The following is a 21730-nucleotide window of genomic DNA, read 5'->3' on the forward strand; positions in this document are numbered from 1 at the left end:
TCCCTCAGCCGTTCCTCGTAGGTCAGACCCTCCAGACCCTTCACCAGCTTGGTCGCCCTCCTCTGGACTCGCTCCAACACCTCAACATCTTTCTTGAAGTGCGGGGCCCAGAACTGAACACAGTTCTCGATACACCTCACTGTCCACTCATCTAACCCACACTTCCTAAGCTTACCTATGGGGATGTTAAGGGAGACAGTGTCAAAAGCCTTGCTGAAGTCAAGGTAGACAACATCCACTGCTCTCTCCTCATCTACCCAGCTGGTTGTGTCCTCATAGAAGGCCATCAGATTGGTCAAGCATGATTTCCCCTTGGTGGGTCCATGTTGACTACTCCTGATAACCTCCTTTTCCTCCACATGCTTAGAGATGGCATCTGGGATGAGCTGTTCCATCACCCTTCCAGGGATGGAGGTGAGGCTGACTGGCCTGTAGTTGCCTTGGTCCTCCTTCTTGCCCTTTTTGAACACTGGAGTGACACTGGCCTTCTTCCAGTCCGTAGGCACTTCTCCTGTTCTCCATGACCTTAATTTGGAATACTTCTGTTAGTTTTCTAGAAGGCTGTGCTTCTAGGAGAAGAACACACTGCTTTAAAAAACCAGTCACCCACCAACCTTCTTCATCTGAAAATACTTAGCAAAATGTGTAACTTATCACTATCAATTCTTTCTGTTTAAACAGAGTAGATGCAGAATACTTTTTGAGCAAAAGGATTATGAGGAAAAATTGAAGTTGAAGTAGTGTTAAACACGCTAGTGAAGAGGAACCTGATCAACTTTAATGTGCTGAGTGGATGTAGTAGAATTGTCACTGCAGGAAGTGAAGCATTCAATAAATGCTACTTTTCTGCTGTCTTTACATCTAAATTATGTCTGGTAATGAGAGGTTGGTCATCCTGATAACAATCCAAGCACAATAATAGAATCACTGTGGGGGACTTGAATATTTAGTATTTAGCAAGCTTAATGCATTTTTATTAGACTTTATGCTAGATATAACTAATACAAAATAAACATGCTTAGGCATCTATAAATTGGCTCAACTTGTCAGAATTAGGATAGTAACAGCAAGAAACTAAGCTGAAAATCTGTTTAGGAAAGTGGTTTGCTTCTATAGTGAGTTTACATAGAACTCCTGGCATGATTACTTACTCTGTATGTAGTCTAGGACATCATATAGCTATATTTGAATTAATTATGAGCTCAAGTCCCTGCAAAAAGCAGTTTGTTTTTTTGTTGTGTTTTTTTTTTATATTGTAGACTGATCGTATGTCTCTCATTACAGTGCAAAACCATTGTGAGTGTAAGGGTGGGAAGGACAATTTTGTTAAGGATGCTACCAAGCTAGTCTTTAAGCCTTTCAGTGACCTGAGAAAAGGAGCCTTCATTGGTAAAACTTGCAGATAACATGGAAGACTGAAGAGAAAAAGCAAATAATAAAGACTGTAGCTAGCAGTTTGTTTTGCTTTATGGATAAAATGGCAATGTTTCAGTAAAATAAAATGTGTGTATATTAAGGCGGGGGCAGAAGGATTTGGACTTAAACAGCTGACATGCAAGTGTTTGTTATGACAAATAGTATCTGAACATAGATACATAGTTTGCAATGAAAAGGGCGAAGAGAATGGAGCACAGCAGTAGGGAGGCTCTTATGTCATTCAAACAGCTATTGAAATACAATCCTGGTCAGCACTGTAAGAAGGATTAGCTGGAATGGTTGAGTAGCACTACGACTTTTCATTTCAAGGATTAAAAAATTGTTATGGGCAAGATAGCCATCCTGGCTCTTTAGCTTCTTATGTCCCATTTCAAAGAGCTGTGTTTAAAGTGCATAAAGTAACTTGGGTGGAAGTTATTTTTATTGTTAATATAACGTGAAGCATAAAGAGTATGCTGGTAAACTACACCTGGACTTCTCTGGCATACCAAGTAAATACAAGGATTTCAGATGACATCCTCTCAAAGAATCTTTCAGAATGTACCAGACATTTTCTGTGTCTGACTAACCTGGTAACTGGATGTTAAATTTTTGTATTTTGAAATGAGGAGAGACGGTGGCTGGGAATGAAGAGGAGCAACAGATTTTTCTGTGGATGTTAGCAATGAGGAGATTCTTAAGAGTTATGAATTGGTTATTATGGAACTGAGGAGTGGCCAGGAACATACACAGGAACTGGACAAGTGAAATGCATTTTGTGGATATGGCAAGCTTCCTGATGATGGAAACTGTATGCACCAGTTTGCTTGGACAGTCTAGATTTTCATTGCTCACATACACCACAGTCAATTTCATCATGTAAAGTAACACCACTGGTAACCAACACTGTACAGAATCAAGCAATAAATAAGCAATATTCCAAGTCAGTTTAGTGGATGAGTGGGATGATAAACATATATGTCAGAATCTGGTGGCTCACAGAAATACAGTGTGTAAAAGGAGCACTTCCCCCTTTTTTGTTCTACAGTAATTCCTAATCTAGTAACCTGTCAAACTAACTTGTAACCAAAATCTATAGCGATGCATTAAACAGGTTAGAATCCTGTTTGAATCTTGAACTGTTTCCTTTGGAGACTGTTACTCTTCACAAGACCTTTTAACTTTGAAGTGCTGTCGACTTTTCCTGATAATTGAATTGTGTATAGAAAAATTGAGTTCTTGTGAGGCAATGTATGTTTGTTAGACCTGGGCTACTTGCTTTATTTAACTCTTTGACCAGTTGGATATTCAAAGCATGTGTCTCAAATTAATTGAAAGTGTCTTCAGCTGTGATGTCTATGGGAAACTTTTGAAAGTTTCTTTTGGATAGTGTCTTACCAACTGTCTAGGGCTTTGGTCAACTTGCATAGATCTTCAAATGCTGAGGAATGCTTGGTTTCACTTCTTAAGACAACCTTTGTAACATTTGCTGAACAGCCATGAGTCTCTTTATAGCCTTTCACAAAGGTAAAGACTTCTGTCCCCATGCAGGCCTTCTTCTCAGCTTTGTAGCAAAAACATGACTTTGCCCCTACTTGAAGTGTAATTGCTATTTCTGTTTGACGAGGCCAAGTTTTTTCCATTTGTCTGAAAGAAAGACCACTGCATGCTGATGTTTCTACCTTGTGGACCTGTAAGACTTGACTGGCCCAGACAGTAATTAAAAGGCCAGCATTTGCCATAGGTGACACTGATACTTTTCCCTGGTTGAGAGCCAGAGCAGCAGCAGTCACTTTCCTTCCTCAACCTTCACATAGACGGTTTGGAGGAGTGGGGCTAAGCTGCAGGACACTGAGTGTCTCCATTGTCATCAGCAGGAATCTAGAAGTATCCTTTAGATCACCAAGTGCTCAAACACATCTTTTTAGTTTTTAATCCTGAACATAAGCAGGAATAAATTATATAAGTGTAACAGGCTGTAACCTAACCCTTTATATGATAACTTGCTATTTCCTTAACTATCCAAAATGTGTCAGCTCTTGAAGCACACACACTGAGTTACTATACTTGGTTTTATCTCCTGCTTGTCCTTGAGGCATCCTGCTTTCAGCTTTGGACTGAATGTGATAACTGGAACACTGGAGTTTTACTCTGACAATACTCATACTAAAAATGTCTGAGACTTGAGTGCTCTACTGCATAATGCTAAGTAAATTATTTTGAGGAACTGTTCTGTAGACACATCTCTACTGTCACTTATGCATCTTTTCTATGTCCAGTCATTTTCTCCATGCCCTATGGGGCAAAAGGGGCTCTACCTCATGTGTATGTGTACTAATACAAAAGTGCTGAGATGACAGCATTAAGGGCAAAGCTCTCATACTTTTTCTGGGAAATCAGCACAGCTTGGGTGCCTCTGAAGTGCCTGGGTGCTAATGCATACTGCAGGGGAAACAAAGGAGGAGATAGAAGTCTGCCTGCAGTTGCAGGTCTACAGTTTCACTGGGATTGGAGATGTGGTGAAATAGCCCACACGACTGGAGTGCTGCCATGGCTAGGTGTGAGCTCTAAGAGGGACAGGCTGGGATGGCCAATAGGAAGAGGTGACCCTCATATGAGAGAGCAGTGGGAATGTGTAGAGTTTTGCCTTGGGGTGGATAAGCCAGCTAAGTGCTTATGGGTTAGGATTAGAGGGCACATAAGCACAGGTGATATTGTCTGCTACAGGCTGCCTAATCAGTAGGAAGTAGCAGATGATCCCTTAAGACACCTGTAAGTGACTTCAGGTTCACAGTCCCTGGTCCTCATAGGAGGCTTGAGCCACCCAGGTATCTGCTGGAAAAGCAACACAGTTGAGCACAAGCAATCCAGGAGGCTTCTGGAGTGCACTGATGATACCTTCCTGGCACAGGTAAATAACGAGCTGAAATAGAGAGATGCTGTCTTGTACCTGGTGCTGAAAACAAGGAAGAAGTGATCAAGGGCAGTCTTGGCTGCAGTGAGCATGAGATAGTGAAAGTTCAGGATCCTAAAGAGGAGAGAACAGGGCAAATAGTAGGATCACAACCCTGGACTCAGGAGTGCAGATTTTGGCCTGTTCAGGGATCTGCTTGGAAGAGTTCTAGCATGTAGAAACCAGCTATGTGCTGGCATATGTGTGATTTACTCTAATTTCTTTCACTGGATGAGGTGATACTGAACTCTTGCTGAGTCTTACCATAAATATTGTTAATTTTTAATTAATCCTTTAATGTAAGTAATAAGTTCTAACTTATTTCTGTTCTGTGTGAGTTAGCTTTGTGTAAAACTACTTTTGCTTTGTTTAATACTTATGCAGTTTGCTTTGTGTAGTACTACTTATATATTAAAGAATCTTAAATTTGAATGTTAGAAACTCTAGCTATGTAAAAATGAAAATGGTGTTCAGCTGGTAGTTATGAGTTTACCATTCCTCTTAGCATGGCAAATGTGGTTCTTAATTTTTGTTAGGAAGGGTTAATACAATGAAATGCTTTACTTTATATCTCTGTTTTGGACTACGTGTTTCAGTTTTCATGTCTCTTTTGTGAGAAGGTAGAAAACTTCCAGTGGACCTTTACAAGGTTTTGACTTGAGTAGGAGAGACGAAAGGATTGCTAGGGAAAGAGAGGCTAGTTTTATGACTTTAAAGTACACCCTGGTGCCTTCAGCTTGTGGAAAGCATTTAGAATAGAATCCAGATATGTCAGAAGTCTTAAATTACAGAAGTGTTCATGGAGAACAAGAATGATATCAGACCTAGAAAAAAGCATAGCTGCTATCAAAGGAAACCTGCAGGTCTAGCTATTGTTGAACGTTGTATTTTAAATTCCTACTATTTTAAAATCAAAATGAATAAAGATAAGGAGGACAAAATTTTGAACTGGTAAGACTCTGGTTCTCTGCTTTTTGTATGCCCTTGTATAGTTGTACAATGTATAATGTTGTTCTTCTGAAAGAAGCACTCTCTACAGTGTAAGCTGTACTGGTGACAGCCAGCTGGAGCACCTCCTGGAGCTGGACCAATGCTAAATGTGCACTGAATAATTGAAGTTTCATGTCTTCTGTTCTTATCCTATTGTTTCTATCTAAACATTGTCACCTTACTTTTGGTTCCACTTTAGTTCTTGATTCCTGTGCCTAATCATGCTCCTTTTGGATCAGTTTATTTTAAGGCAGTAGTTGTTTCCATGTGTTTGCATGAAACAAAGTTAACTGCTCATACAAAGTGCTGCTTTTTAGGATAGGCACTTGGTGGTTTTTCTTGAATGTTCAGAGTGAAAGCTGAATTTACTTAATATTGATAAACTTGGTCAATTAAGTTGTCAGAGAAACACTTAGTTTTGTGTCGTTTTGTACTGATTTCCGGTAGGTTTTAAGGGACGTGTTTTCTTCAGCCTGAAGGAGAATCCTTACTGATTTCTTTAGAGGGCTTCCTGTTTAGGAAATCATGAGGGTGAAAGTAAGTACAGTAGATATGAGACCCTCTGAAGTGAGTTAGTGTATGAAGAAATCAATGTAGTACAAAGGATTTGCATTGCACTCCACTAAAATTATTCATTGATTATACAAAAGTAAGTGTGGTACATAGAGTTGATGTAGTCTCTGAAAAGGTCAGTTTTGCAAAGATTTGAGGCATTTAAACAGGAATACCTGGGGTTTCAACAGTTCACTTCAGCATAATTTGTCCTTCTCCACTCTGGCTATCTAAATATATTGGATACTGTCATCTGGCTTTTAGGCCAGAAGTAAGCTGTTATCATTATGCAAGCCTAACACTTCTATGGTGCCTTCATCACCAAAGTTGAATTCCAGATTCATTTTATGCACAGTTAAAAGGTTTAATTTCAGAGATAAGTTTTTATTTTTCATGAGTCTTCAAAAAGAAGACAAGCTATTAACTTCTTCTAAATGAAAGCATATTTAGAAATGATCATGTTGTACCACTTATACCTTTCTCTGCACACACTGTTCAAAAACAATCCTTTTGAGTATTGTAGGAGATTTGTCAAAGCCTTTTTTATGAAATTAATAAATTATTGGGAGATGTGTCTGTTTCAAGGACCATCATTGTGTATGGAAGAACATTGCTGGTAGACTGGTGTACTAATTTTGTGTATTTATAATGCAGAGTAATAAGACAATTGATGGCCAGCCAAGGAATGTGACAACATTTGTATCTAAAGACTGTGATGCAGATGCACCTGAAGGTAAGATAAATTCATTTCCTGTATTTCCTATGTGATATGTGCATGCTCAGCTGTAATAAGCAGCGCAGTCTCTTTGTGGCTTTGATTTGCTTTGGTCTAATACAAAGCTTTGATGTATAGCTATGTCCAGAAAACAGCTCACTTACAGCTTACTTAATTCATTTGAAGAAATTACTATTTTTAGTAGAAACATTGTGTAACAATGCATTCCAGTTAACTTTAAAATCTCCCATTTGCTTGAACATGTATGTAGAAGACCTTAAAAATAAACCCTAGCCAGTGAATAGTTCAGCATCTGAAGTGTCACTTCAGTGTATATATTTATCATAGAAACATGCAAAGAAGTGTTCTATTCAGTTTCACAATGTACTTAGGAAAACTAAGATTTGAGCTTCTCAGTGCAACTTTACAGATATGAGAATTCTGCAATTTTTATTAAAATGTAAATATGGGCTGTTCCGTGAGCAACAATACCAGTAGAACTTGAGATCTTGGGCTATTTTCCTGTAATCCTCTTACTCTTAATTTATCGCTCCCTGTAACATCCAGTATAACCCTTTCTAATCTGTGTTATTAACCATCCCTTTTTGACCAGTTCTTTGGGCAGAAGATGTACTGTGAATATTCTGGATCTGTGAGCAGTGACTAGCAAGCAGTTGGATAATTGTGGAGCTTTTCTTGACTTTATATCTATGTAGGCGTTAATGTTGAGGGGTTTTTTTTTGAGAGAGAATGGTAACGTTTTATTTAGTCTTTATTCCTCTATGAAACTTGGCTAAAGCTGGGAATGAGCTTTAGCCTGGTTTCATTCAAAACACAAGCTAATTGAAATCATGCTGGATTTGTTTTTTACAATGTTATCTTCTCCCTTGCTTTCCCTCTGCATATACACATTTTTTGCACAGTTTGGATTGCACTAGCCATTGCAATACTGATACTGCTGTTTAAGGTCACCATCAATTTTATCGATTGCTTTCATCTCCTGTTTAAAAAAATTGATCTCAGCAAAAGATTTATGGCCTTCAGAATGGTCCAGATTTTTTTCAGGCTGAAGTTCTCAACGGTTCTCACTCTGGCAAACTTTCAGCTCCTCTGTGTAAAGAGGAGTTGAATTATGTAAGCATTTACATATTTAAAAAGACTTGTGTTTATGAGTTGACAGAAAAGATAAATAGTTGTCCTGTATTCTCATCAGTATTCTTTAATTCCTGAATTCTGACTATTCTTCTAGAAGATCTTAGCAGCTCCTCAGGTTTTCTTCCTACTTGTCTTATTGGAAAAGATAATATTTAATTTTAAACAATTTTTGTACTACTGGAGATAACTGGACCATTGGTTCTTTGTTCCCAATCTATCGGGCTGCGGTCTGTTTTGCAAGGTGGTTCACTTGTATTTAAACTCGTCCTCAAATTTAGTATGTAGGTGTTAGTCTTATTCCTGGTGGTTCACATCATTTCCCAAGGGGGATGGATTTTTCTCCTGTCTTCCCCATACTTCAAATGAATCATTCATCCACCTGTATTTTTGATGGCTATTTTTAGGCTTAATGCAGTTTTAAGTGTTTTAATTTTTTGACAAATCATTCAATTAATATTTAAGCTGCCATATTTTTGTGATTAAAAATAGAAACTCTTCTGTAGCAGAGTTTAGAACAGCAAAATCTGTCATCTTTCAAAATGAGATCACTTTGAGCAGGTTGTGCAGATCTTTGTTGCTTGTAAACAGCTTCTCAGCTTGGCTAGTATTTGCTGGGAGAAAAATAAACTCACTGGCATCAATAAGCTCATTAGTCTTTACTTTTCTGGAAGAAATTCAAATAGTCTGATTTCCTCAGACTTTGTTGCTTAATTGTAGGAACTGGGGTTGAACTGAAATAAACTTCCTAAATTCCACCTATGCTTGATGATATTTTTTGAGTACTTTGAATAATTTGCATGATTTTTTTCCTGATTTGCTTTGATCGATGGAAACAATATAGCTGATGCTTAAAACTAGTGTTCTGATGTTCTGAACACAAGAGTTGGCCTGTGTGAATGATGGCTTTGGTTTGCTATCATTAATGTGTTGTTGCACTGGGTATCTTTGAGTCATGTTCTCCTTTCTTAATAGGAAAGAGGTGGAGAAGGTATTGATATGCTGTCCTATGCTAGCCTAGTGTAAGTAGAAGATGGATGGATATTTCTTAAATGTGAATGTTAATGTGATCAAAAGGCTATAGTGGAGTTCTGTTAACTACAGATACAGTCAGGCCATTAAAGAGTTTTTATAAATGTAAGAAAAGTTCCTTTAGTAATGCTCAACTTGGGGGGAAAAAAAGTTGCATTAGTAAAAACACTTTATTCACTGTTTCATCCAGTCAATTTTAGAAAGTGGAAATGTAATGCTTGCCTTGGAATACCTGCTGTTTTAATACCTGATAATGAAAAATAAAGAAAATAACTGTTGTAGATGCTACTCTTTTGCTCTGTGATAGGATAGAATATGTTGACAAGTGAAACTTATTTTGAAGGTAGGAACTAGATTTTTAAATACAATTTCTCTTGTTTTTAAGGATACTAAATAGAGAGCAAAAATAGATGCAACTGACTTCCAAGTTAAGATAAAGGTTGGCCAAGCACTTGTAGTTTTTATTGATCTCTCTGGTACTAGAATTTTATCTTATGTAAAGCACTGAACTGAAACTAAATGCAAATATTGATTTGTGTTCTCTGCACTTACTTTATTTTGTTTTATTTAAGCTGAATTAATTCTAACAGGTATTTTTCCTTAAACATAAAACAAACTGACCTTTTAATGGCTGTGCTGATAGATAAGCTTATCTGCTCTGTCTTGTTGAATACTCAGATGTTGTATATATGATCTCTGCTTACTATAAGTACATTTTTTCTTTCTGAGATGGTACAAGAGACCTGATCTAATCTTGTTGTAGCAACTAATACTCTCAAAAACTTCAGTGTTGTTAGATCTTCAGGTTTTAATGGGAAGTGTTTTCTATATGTGTGTTTCAAACCAGTGTTCAGCTTGATGAAAAGGACACTTACGCTTTCTGAAGAAACATTAGGTAGTACAAGTGCAACCTCATAAAAACCACTCTTAAGTATTTAAGGATAAATATATAGTTCATGGGGTTTTAGCATTTATTGTCTGCTTTCATACAGCAAAGCTTGTCTCTTATTTACTCCTGGTATGCAGGAGGTGAATCTGCTTTATACTGAATGACGGGGACCATGATAGCATAACTAGACGAAACAGACAGGACAGAAGCCAAAAAGTGATAAAGCAGGCTACATCTTTAACTCAGTAAAGTACCCTTTTTAGTTACATTTAAACATCTTGCACAAAAGGCTTCTGTTCTGGTTAACATAGGCTTTTTAAAAACTTTTTAAATAGTCTTTTGGAGCAGCAAGTTTAATGTATTTGTTATAGGCAAAACAAGCATTAGTTTTCAGTGTTAGATACAGTTGGCCAAAGACCTCATTTGATCACTGTTTTGAAGGACTAATGCCAGCTGAACTGGTGGGTCCACAGTTGAGCATGAGGTCAAGCAAAGGAGTTCAATTATGTGATTAAGAGTCTTGCAGCTGGATTAATGCATTGAAAACTTGGTATAGGTTTAGCTAAACAGGTTAATGAGATTTAATGTAAATGAGCAGCAACTCAGCTGCAAGCCTGTATACAAGATTTTCCCAGCCTCAATTATGAGATCTGATGAACACTATCTGCCTCTTTCTAGACCAGAAAACCATGAAAGTTGTTTTTTGAGCATCATTCACTTTAAGTTCATAACATGCTATGAGTCCGCCTTGACTTGGATTCTCTCATTTCCTTAATTGGGGAAATGAGCCTTACCTGAGGCCTACTAAATGCTGGGTACAGTCTATCTGCTGGGCCTTTTGCGTAGACCTGCACTGACTCCAACTGCATGTGAAGTGGGAAAGAAAAAAGGTTATCTCCATTTCTCAGGCTTTGAACTGAGCAGGACTTACTGTGCTAATTAGATCTGTGCCTTCTTATAGGACACTCTTGTCAGCTGGAAGTCAGCAAGTGCCAAGACCTCAGGCTTTATTTTAGCCTGAGTTATAAGACTAAATGTAGATGTTATTCAAGTTGGAAAGGAATGCCAAATATGAATGCCAAAAGAGGAGCATATTCTTTGTTTCTCCTTCAGAGAAATACAGGAGGCATGCAAAGTGAAAGCACAAGCAAGTTGCTCAGAACTTTCAATATTAGTAATTTTATATTAAGTATCTTATGACCATGGATTACTACTTCCAAATGGTTGTTTTAAATAAATTAATTTGTGAAGTTATAAAATGCTTCAGAAAAAGCCTAAATGAGGATTTTGATGAGGGCTTTATCCATTTTCCTGCTACCTTATTGAACGACCTTGCTAGTACTTTACACTGAATTTCTACTTATACCTAATGCTACTGAAGTCCTCTAATCATGAAAATTCAAATAAGCACAATGGTGCATGTTTGACTCCAGACAGCCCTGTTTAGGTCCCACCATTGTGGACAGATATGAGCTACTCTGAACTACCCCTCTTCTCCCTCCAAGAGGTCATAACTGGAGAGAGGAGAGACTGCGTTTACTAGATACTCTGAAATGCTAAACAGAGTTTAGCAGTAAAGCAATTGCATATTCTCTTGGATCAACATCCTAATTCTATTGCCTGTCGGATTTAAGCCCAACAGGTAAAGTGGGATGCTCTGATATTATCAGTACTTCGGAATAAGAGTTGAAGCTCCCTAAAAAGGATTGAGGAGTGTGCACCCATTCTTAAAATGGAGTAATGAACCTAGTGTAAGTACCCCTTTGAGTAAGAAACCTACCAACACTTTGTCTACAAAATGATCCTTTTAATAAAGGCAGTTCTCTTACCAAAAGAAGAAGGCATCATATTTAGCCTCTCTATAAATAGCAACACCACCTAATCTTTTCATCACTGAGAAACATTAATTACATGTATTAGAAATATTTTCAACGAAATGGGAGCTGTTTCTGCTGGTGTAATCAAATAATCTTTGTCTCTTGATAGAGACAGCTGGTGAATTCAGTACATGACATGCTCAGGAACAGCAATGCAGAAAACTTAGCAGTCTGTAACTACAGTTGGTGAAGCTACATACAGATGTTTCCTGTCCATCTTCAAATGTGACTTCCCCAATAGAATTAGAAAGGGTCAATTCATGAAGGTGGTCTGTTTCACTGCCTAGGACATGTCCTGTGGCTAAGTTGGTGAATGACCTAGGATTTACACAGTCCAATCTGAACTGTGAGAGAAGCATGACTGGATTACAGTCAATTGTATCATAAATTGTGTCTGAAGGAGGCAGAAAATGAGAAAGGATGGGAAGGAAGCCATTGTTTTCAGAGCATCATTAATGAGAAAATCACTAGTTCACATCCAACTTCTTATTTGAAAGAATTTGGCATTGGGTCTTTTAAGTTTGACTCTTTAATGATAGTCATAACTGATTTTGTTCTCCAGAGAATGAGTAACGTGTTCCAGTACTGAAAGTTACCCTGCTTTGTCAAATGCTGCTTTGAGTGTTAGCTGGCTATAAGTACTTCTGTCTAAGGACAGAATCTGAGGTACTCCATGTAAGGATATTAAGAGGTCAGGATCAGTCTGTTAAAATACTTTCTTTCTCCCCATCCTCCAAATTCTTTTCCATGTAGCATGATCTCAGGATGGGGAGAACAATGAATCCTTTTCATATAGGACAGATATCCTTCTTAAGTGGTCAGCTAAAGACAGTGTGAGGCAAGTAGAAAGGGCATGACAAAAAATGAGGTTAACATTGAAGGTCAAATGGTGTAATGTAGTTTCAAGGAGAAGTCTGAACTAGTGTAAGCTGAAGCTTGTACTAAGCTGATACTCGAAAACATGGTAGGTAGCTAATGGAAAGTGTTTTGATTAGAATGAAAACAATGGGTTATGCTGTCCATTGACTGCTTCCTTTCTGGAATCTTGCATCCATGTTCATCCCTAGGGTATTGCCTTCAAAGTTTATCAGTATGTCTTTAAAATAAGGGTTGTTTGCCTTCAGTTACTTAAAAATAAGATGTTCAAGGGAGACTCAGAAAACACCTCTTGCAGAAGTTCAAATTTGTCAGCAGCTTAAAGGCAACTATAAGGCTTGTGTCCAAATACATCTGTCCAGTGTAACTGACCTAAATTGCACATAGTGTTTCAAAAGGTATCTAGTTTCAAGTGAAACACAGAGCGCTTCTTCCCTCTGCAAGTTGATCCAATGGTTTATTGCTTCCCTGTAGGAAAAGGACATTACCTCTGTTTGGAATTGACATGGCTTCGGATTTTAGTCATTGGTTCGTGCTGTACCTTTTCACTATACACATGGCCTCGTAGCATTAGTATTTTCTTCACTTGAAGGTATTTAATAAATGTTAAAATCAAGTCATCCTTTAAACTCACAAAAAATGAGATTAAATGTTTTAGCTCTTTGAATCTCATTAAATGGTTTTCTTCTAGTCTGTTAATGCATGCGAATCTTGGCACCCTCTCAGATTCTCTGTAACAAAACCAAAATAGAAACCTTATAGCTTGGTGCAATTTTCCATTGTAATGCCATAGCTGTGCTAGGATGAACTCCAAATCTAAAGTGGCAAACAGAGGACTGATAGACTTTGAATGTATAGAGGAAAGTGGTGAGAACTCTCACCTATGTTTAGCTGAAGCTTGTTTGTGCTTGTATCTTTGTAAGATCTAGTACTCCCTTTCTGCAACTAAATCCTGTATTTCCTGTTCATGCATGCTACTTTGCTTAAATTTGACTTTTGGAAAAAATGGTTACGTGACCCATATTGCTCAACAGGACTTCGTCCTTGTTATTTAGCATTCAGAAACTTTGACTAGTGACTTTCTTCTCCTTTCAGCACAAAATCTTGGAGGATCTTACTGGAAATCTCCTTATGCTATGAAGTCCTGCTAGCACTGATGGGACTTGCAGATTCTTGAGCCATTTAATGTAAACATTCATAGTGTGTAATTATCATCAAGAAGTTGTGTGACTGCCGCAATAGTTAATGTACTGCAAAGTAACTACAAATAGCTATTGGTTATCCAGGCTTGTAACTTCTGTCACAAAATCAGATCTGACTGTTATAAAACCAGACTGATTCCCATTGATTACATAATTTTCTGGCTGTCTAGTCATCATCAGGTTGGGTTTGATTTGCAGATATGCGGTATGAGGTATCAGATGCAACTTACCTGTAGCTTGAGTCACTGAAAAAAAGCCGAGTTTGCCTTCTAAATGATAGTTTGTCCCAAATAGTTTTTCCAAGTTCCTCATTAGTCCCTGGTTTCCAAGTTCCTGGCTCCTCCTTAGCCTGCTAAATCTTTTCCTTTGGCAGGATTTGATTTCAAACCTACTGAGCAGTCTTGTTGAATAGGATAGGTTTTTGGACTAGACTTTATCCAGATTACATGTTAGACTGGTATTTAAAAAGATTGTAGATAGCTGTAAAGTATTGCTTAACATCTGAGTGATTTGATACTCATGCTTCTGTAGTGCACTGTAGTACTTCAGTGTGCTGTCATCTTGAAATGTTGGAAGCTTAGTGATTCACATCTCTTTAAATGGGGAGCTATTGTAGTTATGCAACTAGTTGAGAAATGTTTTCAGATCCTTGCTATATGTGAATGAACCAATTCCAGTAGTATGTTTTCCAAGGTGTTTTTCAGCCTCATAAGAGATTGAAGGTATAAATTTGTTGCAAAGTTAACCTTGAGGCAAGCAGTGGTGAAGGTCTGCAATACTTGCATTATTGCAAAAGCTGAAGGAGCAACAACTTTAAGGTTTAAGCAATTGTTGGAAAAAGTTAGCTGAGGGAAAGGGATAACTGGTATGGGATGCTACAAACTGAAACTTGTAAAAGCTTTGTATAGCAGATTGATTTTTGCTAGTGAAACCAGAGAAGTAGCAGCACAGGGGCTGGATTGTGAAGTGAAAAGACAGGCTCAACAGCTCAATGAGGCTAATATTAATTTTGTGTGTGTGTGTATATATATATCACAGCAGAGAAGAATATGGAACGAGCGGGGATGTGCTCATATAGAATATGTGAAAAAAACACTTTTGTAGAATCTGCTGAGTAACTGGCAACTAAAAGCATAGTCACTTTTTTCCATGTTTAGCCAACAAGAAAAGAAAGAAATATTGCATTTGTGGCTGGGGGCAGCTGTTACTGCCACTTCATGAAGCTGTTTCCAGAGAAACCTGTGAAAGTGTACAACCTTAAACATAAACTGTGGAAGTTGGAAGTCCTGGAGTGACCTTAACACTTAGAAAAATGTTGATGAAGATGTTAAGTTGTGAAATGATAGTTACAAAAGCAAAGGGGAAATTTGTAATTATAAAACTTTTAATATACCTGCTAATATCTGAAGACTCTTGAAGCTTATTTTGTATTGCCCATCCAAACACTTTGGTCTGTGACCAAAGCCAGAAACAGAAACAAGTCCACGTTCTGTCTTTTGAGGTTTCAGTCTTTAGCAGAGTATTTATTTGTATATTTTATTACTTGCTGTATATTTCCACTATTTTGTGTTTGAAATTTTTTTAATTGAGTGGGAAAACCAGTCCATGCATCTCAGGATGGCTTACAGTACTGTAGCACTCCTTCCTTCTGGTGGTCAAAAGGGATTCTGATCACTCAACAGGTATTTATGCTAGAAGTGGAAGTGTTGCTGCTGCTTGAGAGAAAAATTAATTGGAGATTACGCAGTCATCAATATGGAGTATGGCTGTATGGGTCCTATGCCATTAGATGACACTCAGCTTCTTACCTAGTTGAAGTGTCATGGTTTTTTGTGGGCCATTGTGCAGTTTCATTGTACAGGCAAAGTTACTTAACGTTTTTGGTCAGTTTGATTACTATAAATTGACTATAACTCTTTGCATGATTTCCCTAGTGAAATGTTGAATTTTAAGACAAAATTAAATAGGACTCTTATTCTGTGTACACTATAGCCCCATGGAGCTAATCTATGGGTCTTAACACATTTCCATAGTCTTTCATAAGTGGTCTGAGTTACAATACGCTTTTCTTCAAGATGAGATATCCAATTAAAAAAATTCCTTGTATTTTGACGTTTGAGAAAGCATTAAATATATTGCTGCAAAGAAAATGTTCCCATTATAAAAATAACAAGGCTTTGTCAGAGCCCTTAGTTTGCCTTAGTGAGTTGCTTAAGGGGCATACCTATCTAGGAATCATTCTACCATCCAGTAAAACATATGCTATCATAGATTTTTCAAGTAAAATAACCCAAAGGCTGCTTCATCTTCTGCTGTTGCTTAGTTTCTGGTAAGTAAAGGCATGTTTCTCTGAGGCCATTTTCAAGCCTGAAATCTTTGCCCTGTACCTGCTCAGTTCATAGGAATCCTGGTGTTTTTCTCACTTTGCTTAAAATGCTGATATTCTGTGGCAGAGAAAAACATCAATATTGATACTACTTGTAGGTGCCAGATAACAACTAAGAAGATGTTAAGGAGTGGTTTATCCAGCTGTGTTCCACAAGTTACAGCATCCAAAGTCAACCGTTCTTGCTCTAGTTATTTAGTCTATTTGTCAAAATTCATTTTAGTTTTGTTGCAGGAAAGCTATAGTAAGAAAATATGAGCCTCTTTAAAAACAATTTAGAGGCAGTTGACTTGTTTTATGGTAATGTAGAACTGACTCAGCCTGTAGACTGTTGATGATTCTATGATATAAGATGCTGCTTGTCTTAAGTCACATAACCCAAGTGAAGCATACAGGAATAGTAAAACAGATATGTCATCATATCTCAGTAGCACAATAAGAAATAATATCTGGAAATACACAAAAGCCTAGAAACAATGTGTTTAAAAAGTCACAGCTGTTAGAAGTGCTTCTGCATCTGAGGTACCAGAGATGGGTGTTAACCATCATTCCATATAAATGTTCTTATCCAAGTGAGATATTTAAACTGTGAGTAGGGGCACAGGTTAGATGCAGGTCCATAAGTAATGCCTGTAAGGAAGAAATGGAGATTTCCCCTTAATTACACTTTTCCAGGTGAAATATCAAATCTTTTGGAACTTGATGTGTAATTTAAGTTTATAAACACATCAAACCCTTTCTTGAAGCTCAAGTTACAAGTTGGACTGCGAGCAGCAGCTGCTTTTTGCAACATAGCTTTTGAATGATTGGCAGCAGGGCTGTATGAAACACTAAGTGTTCTTGGGTACCTGAAGCCACGCCTTTAATGCTTTTAGCGTTTGGAATATGCAATGCTTATACATTCTAGCACAGTAAAGCCACAGGTTTTCCTTTGGAAGTGGTTTTGAGTGTATTTTAAGCAAAACTAAGTTCTGCTTGAAACTGGGCATGTAAACTTCATCTGTCTGTGGAAGAAACTTATTCTCAGTTTGGGTTTTCCATCCAAAATATTGTGTTTAATGTTAGATCTATCTGTGTTGTCTCTGTATCTACCTTCATGTAATGTGAACGATAATGATTTTGAGCACACTCAGGACCTCAAGAGGTAGTCTGGTCCAACCCCCCAGCAGGGTCAAGGAGAGAGGTTGCTCAGGTCCATCCAGTTGTGAATGTCTCCACAGATGTACAGTCCGAAACCTCTTTGGGTAACCAGCTTCACTGTTTATGCTGATGGTAAAGCTTCTCCTGTTATCTAACAGGAATATTTCTTGCTGCAACTCTGTCATCTGTTGTCCTTTTGTTGTGCAGGTCTAGGAAGAATCTCACCCTGCATATTGTAGGCCCCCACTAGATAGCAGAGGTAGCAGTAAGACATACCTGCAAGCACCTTTACTCCAAGCTAAACAAACACATCTTCATTGTATGCTAACCCTCAGCCTGCACTGTTGCATGGTGTCACTTTGTTCCAGGTGCAGCACTTCTGTCTCTGTTAAACTTTGAGGACTATTTCAAGGGGCTAGGAAAATAGGCTCTCTCTGAATCTTACCATCTAGTGTGTTGGGCCTCTGTTCCCCACTTCTCCCCAGTTTGATCTACAGATTTACAGAGGATATAATCTGTTTCATTGTCCAGTTGATTAGTGGAGGGGTAAAACAAATGTGCACCTCAGTATTGACTCTCAAAGAATGCCAATGTTTTTAAATTATGTTGTTCAAAATGATTTCAAACTCTTCTCTGAGAAACTATTTCCTTCTATATGCTTTTGTGAAAGCTCACTGTATTTTGAGATGCAGAAAAGACATACTGCATTATCTGTAAATAAGTTCTCATAACTTTAGTTGTCAGTATGTGAAATTACTTTTTAGGTTTTAAGATTTGTTCATCCTTGTAATTCATCTTAAACTATAGCTAATTTACTTCTCAGAAGATTTGCTTGAAAATATTTTAGTACATTGAGCCTAAGAGTTTGCTAATTCACCAGAATGAAAAGCTTCATCAGTGGCCTTGAAGTAAAATATAGTTGACTCTTGAGGTAGTTGTGGCTCTTAGTACTTGTCATCCTTTGCTTAAAAAATTGTTTTATCTTGAATCTTGGCTCTTTGCCTTTGTTTGGTCAGCACTACATAATATGCTGTATTCTTAAAGTGGTGGCAGTTATCTATCTGAGGCTTGGTAGCCTTCCAGGTATACTTTTGTTCCAAATGATCGAGGTATGTTAGTAATATTCACAACTATCATTCTGGATAACAAGTAGTTTTCTTAATTCAGGTTATTCATTATAACTTATTCTAAATTATGTCATATGGAGGAATAAGTTGATTAAAAATGTCATGTCAGCCTATTTGGTAATATCTTAATTCAGAAGGAATAACTAAAAGTTAGCTGAACTTGTGACACATTCCATAGAAATGTTTTCTCAAGGTCAAACAGTTCTAAAATATTTACCATCATCTATTTAATCCAATTACTGTAGAGAGCCATCTGAAAGTTTTTTAGCTGTTTTTTGATTTGAGTAACCAGCTGGAGAGCTGCAGATGGTGTTGACAATACTATCTGCAGTTATGAAGCATCTTCATTTTACCAGCACTTCTTACTTTGTTGAAAACTTCACTTTTTCTATGGGCATGTCATGCTAGCAAATAATGGAATGTTGTGAGTGATGTGCTACTTTACAATTTTTTTCCTCTTTTGTCGGGTAAGTACTATTGACTGGTGTTAATGGGCGGGGGGAATCAGTTTTCTGTGCATAAGTGAGATCTGGTCTGGAAAACCAGGAAAGATTAGTTCAGCCAAATTCCTTTCTTGTGCTTTCACTCTATATGTGTTAGTGGAGACACATGCTTTCTCTAATTAAGTTGTTTTGCACTTTAATTATCTTCAGAATGTGCCTGTTTGTGTATTGTATCTCTTCTGCCTAGTAGTTGTGAAATCCCAGTTTGACTTCTTGTGTGCTGATACTGTGTAATAGATTCCAGAGATTAGTCTGCTGCATGAAGTAGTATTTAACTTAGTATTTTAAATTATTCTGTTTAGTTTTATCAAGTGTAAGTCATTGGAGAACTGTTGAAGGAATTGAGTTGTTTATCTGTTTAGATACAATCATTCTAGACACTCCAGGGATTTGGTTGGGGGGGGGAGATCATCTTGGCAAGGTCAAGTAGCAGACCTTTCTGAAAAAGACCTATCCTTCACTCCCAACTTTTCTCTCCCCAGGAAATAGTGAGCTATAGTATGTGGTACTGTTAAAGCAGCAGTTATCTAATGTGGAAGTTGAATCTAAGCCCTTTGCTATCTGGGACACAAAGGCCCAGTATGTGGTGGTTTTTTTCGTGTAAATGACTCAACATTGTAGTTGATTTGATTTTTCACAAAACTTACGCAGTCCTGGTAGAGACACTTTTTTCCAAAGTACTTAAATGTACTTTTTAGTACAGAGTCTGCTTTGTATCTCCTCCTTATGGCTGCAGTTTATCTAAAATGGGAGGTGAATAATTAAGATCTATGTCACAACAGGCAATAACTGACACATCTGAAGGAGAAATTATACCCAATAGTAATGGGTATATATAACTTGTCTGACTCTCAGCTTAATGTTACCTGTTTTCATATTCACTCTCCCATAATAACAAATATGCCTCTTGTGTACCTTTTTTATAGAGGAGAGTAAATTTAATTTAATGGAGTATAATTGTTCTTCAGAGCTGAATACTCTCCAAAACTGTTGAATTATTATCCTATAAATTGGAATTAGCTGATTTTTATTTGTTCGGTGTTAATAAGTACTATTTGCTTTACTTTTAGATCAGTGTATTGTTACTCGGACGTACCTCTTTCTTCATAAATTTTGGTTCTTCAGTGCTGCCTATTACTTTGGGAACTGGGCATTCATTGTTGTAAGTACTTTGATTATAGAGATCACTGAATCAAATTGGATAATTTACAGTAGTTGTCATTGAATCATTTGCATCACCACACTGCCATTCTGTTTTACATATATTGCCCTTGTATGCCCCTTAATTGAATAACAGTAACTTTTACTTAATATTTTAAATTTGCAGGTCTTTCTAATTGGATTAATTGTTTCATGCTGCAAAGGCGAGAAATCAATCATTGAAGGTGAAGTAGATGAAGATGATTCAGACATGAGTGATGATGAACTGTCTGTTTATTACCGTTGATGGCCTTTTGCCTTCAGGATGGAAAAATGTAATTTAAAATTATGTGGAAAGTCATACCCATGTGGAATTGGTATCCAAATAAGCATCCTTGCACCTGTGAAAATAGAGGAAATAAGTGTACTCACTTAAAGGGATAAAAAACTGAGTATCACTTTTTGAGTATCACTGTTATAGCAGAACAAATATTGAAGCTGGGTTTGAATAATATATAGAAAATACTGTTTTATGATTAAATATATATGTAACTTTCTGATGTATAATTTGATGAACTATTGTAACTATTTCAGAATTCGTGATACTTTTCTGTTGACTTAGGTTTTCTTAAATACTTTCATGCCTGACTTTTTTTTTCTTATTCAAGCTCATAAATAAAACTAGCTAAAATCCTTCAAAACAGCTGGTATAAACATTGCTAGAAAGATTTGGATGAGGCTTACACTTTCAGGAAGATGTGACTTAACTTTTGCTTTAGTTTTGCTGGTGTTTCTGGGATTCCCATATAAAACTCTAGCTAACAAGAGACTGTCCTTAAAGTATGCCCAAAACAGAAGAGTAAGTCATTTTCATACTGTTATCCCTGCTGAGTTACCATGGGAATCCTCAGGTAACTATGAGGTGGCTTTTGCTCTGTCAAAGGAAATAATTTGTGTAAATGACAATATTCAGCATTGTTGCACTGTTTTAGTACAGTTCAGTTCTGAAACTGCCAGGTGCCTGACTTAGTAATAACCAATGGAATAATTAAGATGTGATTAATTTTTAACTTATTTTTCTCTAATGCAAATTGAAGTTTTCTTTCAATATTTAATGTAAATGTTGTCAACTTGTTTACAAGCCAATATGTTTATATAAACACAGTTCATAAATATTTTTGTGATTCTTGTTGTCTTTGTAAAGTAGTGTTATTTTAGCTATATAGTTACTGAGCTGTATTTCTAAGGCTGAAAAATATCTTCAGATATCCTTTGACAGACTCTGAAAGAAAAATGTTGACAAGTACAGGTTTCTAAACTTCTAATGCTACCTGAGGGAAATGATGCATGCACTGCACATGGAAATGTAACTTAAGACGAATTCTTAAATAATTATTGAAACGTAGAGGAATTACTAATATAGAATTATGGAATCATTTTGGTTGGAAAGGACCTTTAAGATGGAGTCCAACCATTAACCTAGCACTGCCAAGTCAACCACTAAACCATGTCCCTAAGCACCACATCTACATGTCTTTTAAATACCTACAGGGATGGTGACTCAACCACTTCCCTGGGCAGCGTGTTCCAATGCTTGATAGCCCTTTTGGTGAAGAAGCTTTTCGTAATATCCAATCTAAACCTCCCCTGGCACAACTTGAGGCCATTTCCTCTTGTGCTATGTGTGAAGAGACTAGCATCCTCCTCGCTACTACCTTCTTTCAGGTAGTTGTAGAAAGTGATAAGGTCTCCCCTCAGCCTCCTTTTCTCCAGGCTAAAC

At 37.3% G+C, this 21730-nt stretch overlaps 1 protein-coding gene across 2 annotated transcripts in view; it reads left to right on the top strand.

The window, feature by feature from the left end:
* Nucleotides 1–21107, top strand: part of LMBRD1 (LMBR1 domain containing 1) — a 93071-nt gene extending 71964 nt beyond the window's left edge. For both annotated transcript variants that reach the window (XM_068404542.1, XM_068404552.1), the window contains exons 14-16: nt 6566–6644; nt 19881–19972; nt 20138–21107. In XM_068404542.1, the coding sequence (XP_068260643.1) occupies nt 6566–6644; nt 19881–19972; nt 20138–20257 (291 nt within the window). In that variant the 3' untranslated portion in view covers nt 20258–21107. The remainder of the gene's footprint in view (nt 1–6565; nt 6645–19880; nt 19973–20137) is intronic.
* The last annotated feature ends 623 nt before the right edge of the window (nt 21108–21730 follow it).

The sequence above is a fragment of the Nyctibius grandis genome, chromosome 1 (genome assembly GCF_013368605.1).
Source record: "Nyctibius grandis isolate bNycGra1 chromosome 1, bNycGra1.pri, whole genome shotgun sequence".
Classification (NCBI taxonomy): domain Eukaryota; kingdom Metazoa; phylum Chordata; class Aves; order Nyctibiiformes; family Nyctibiidae; genus Nyctibius; species Nyctibius grandis.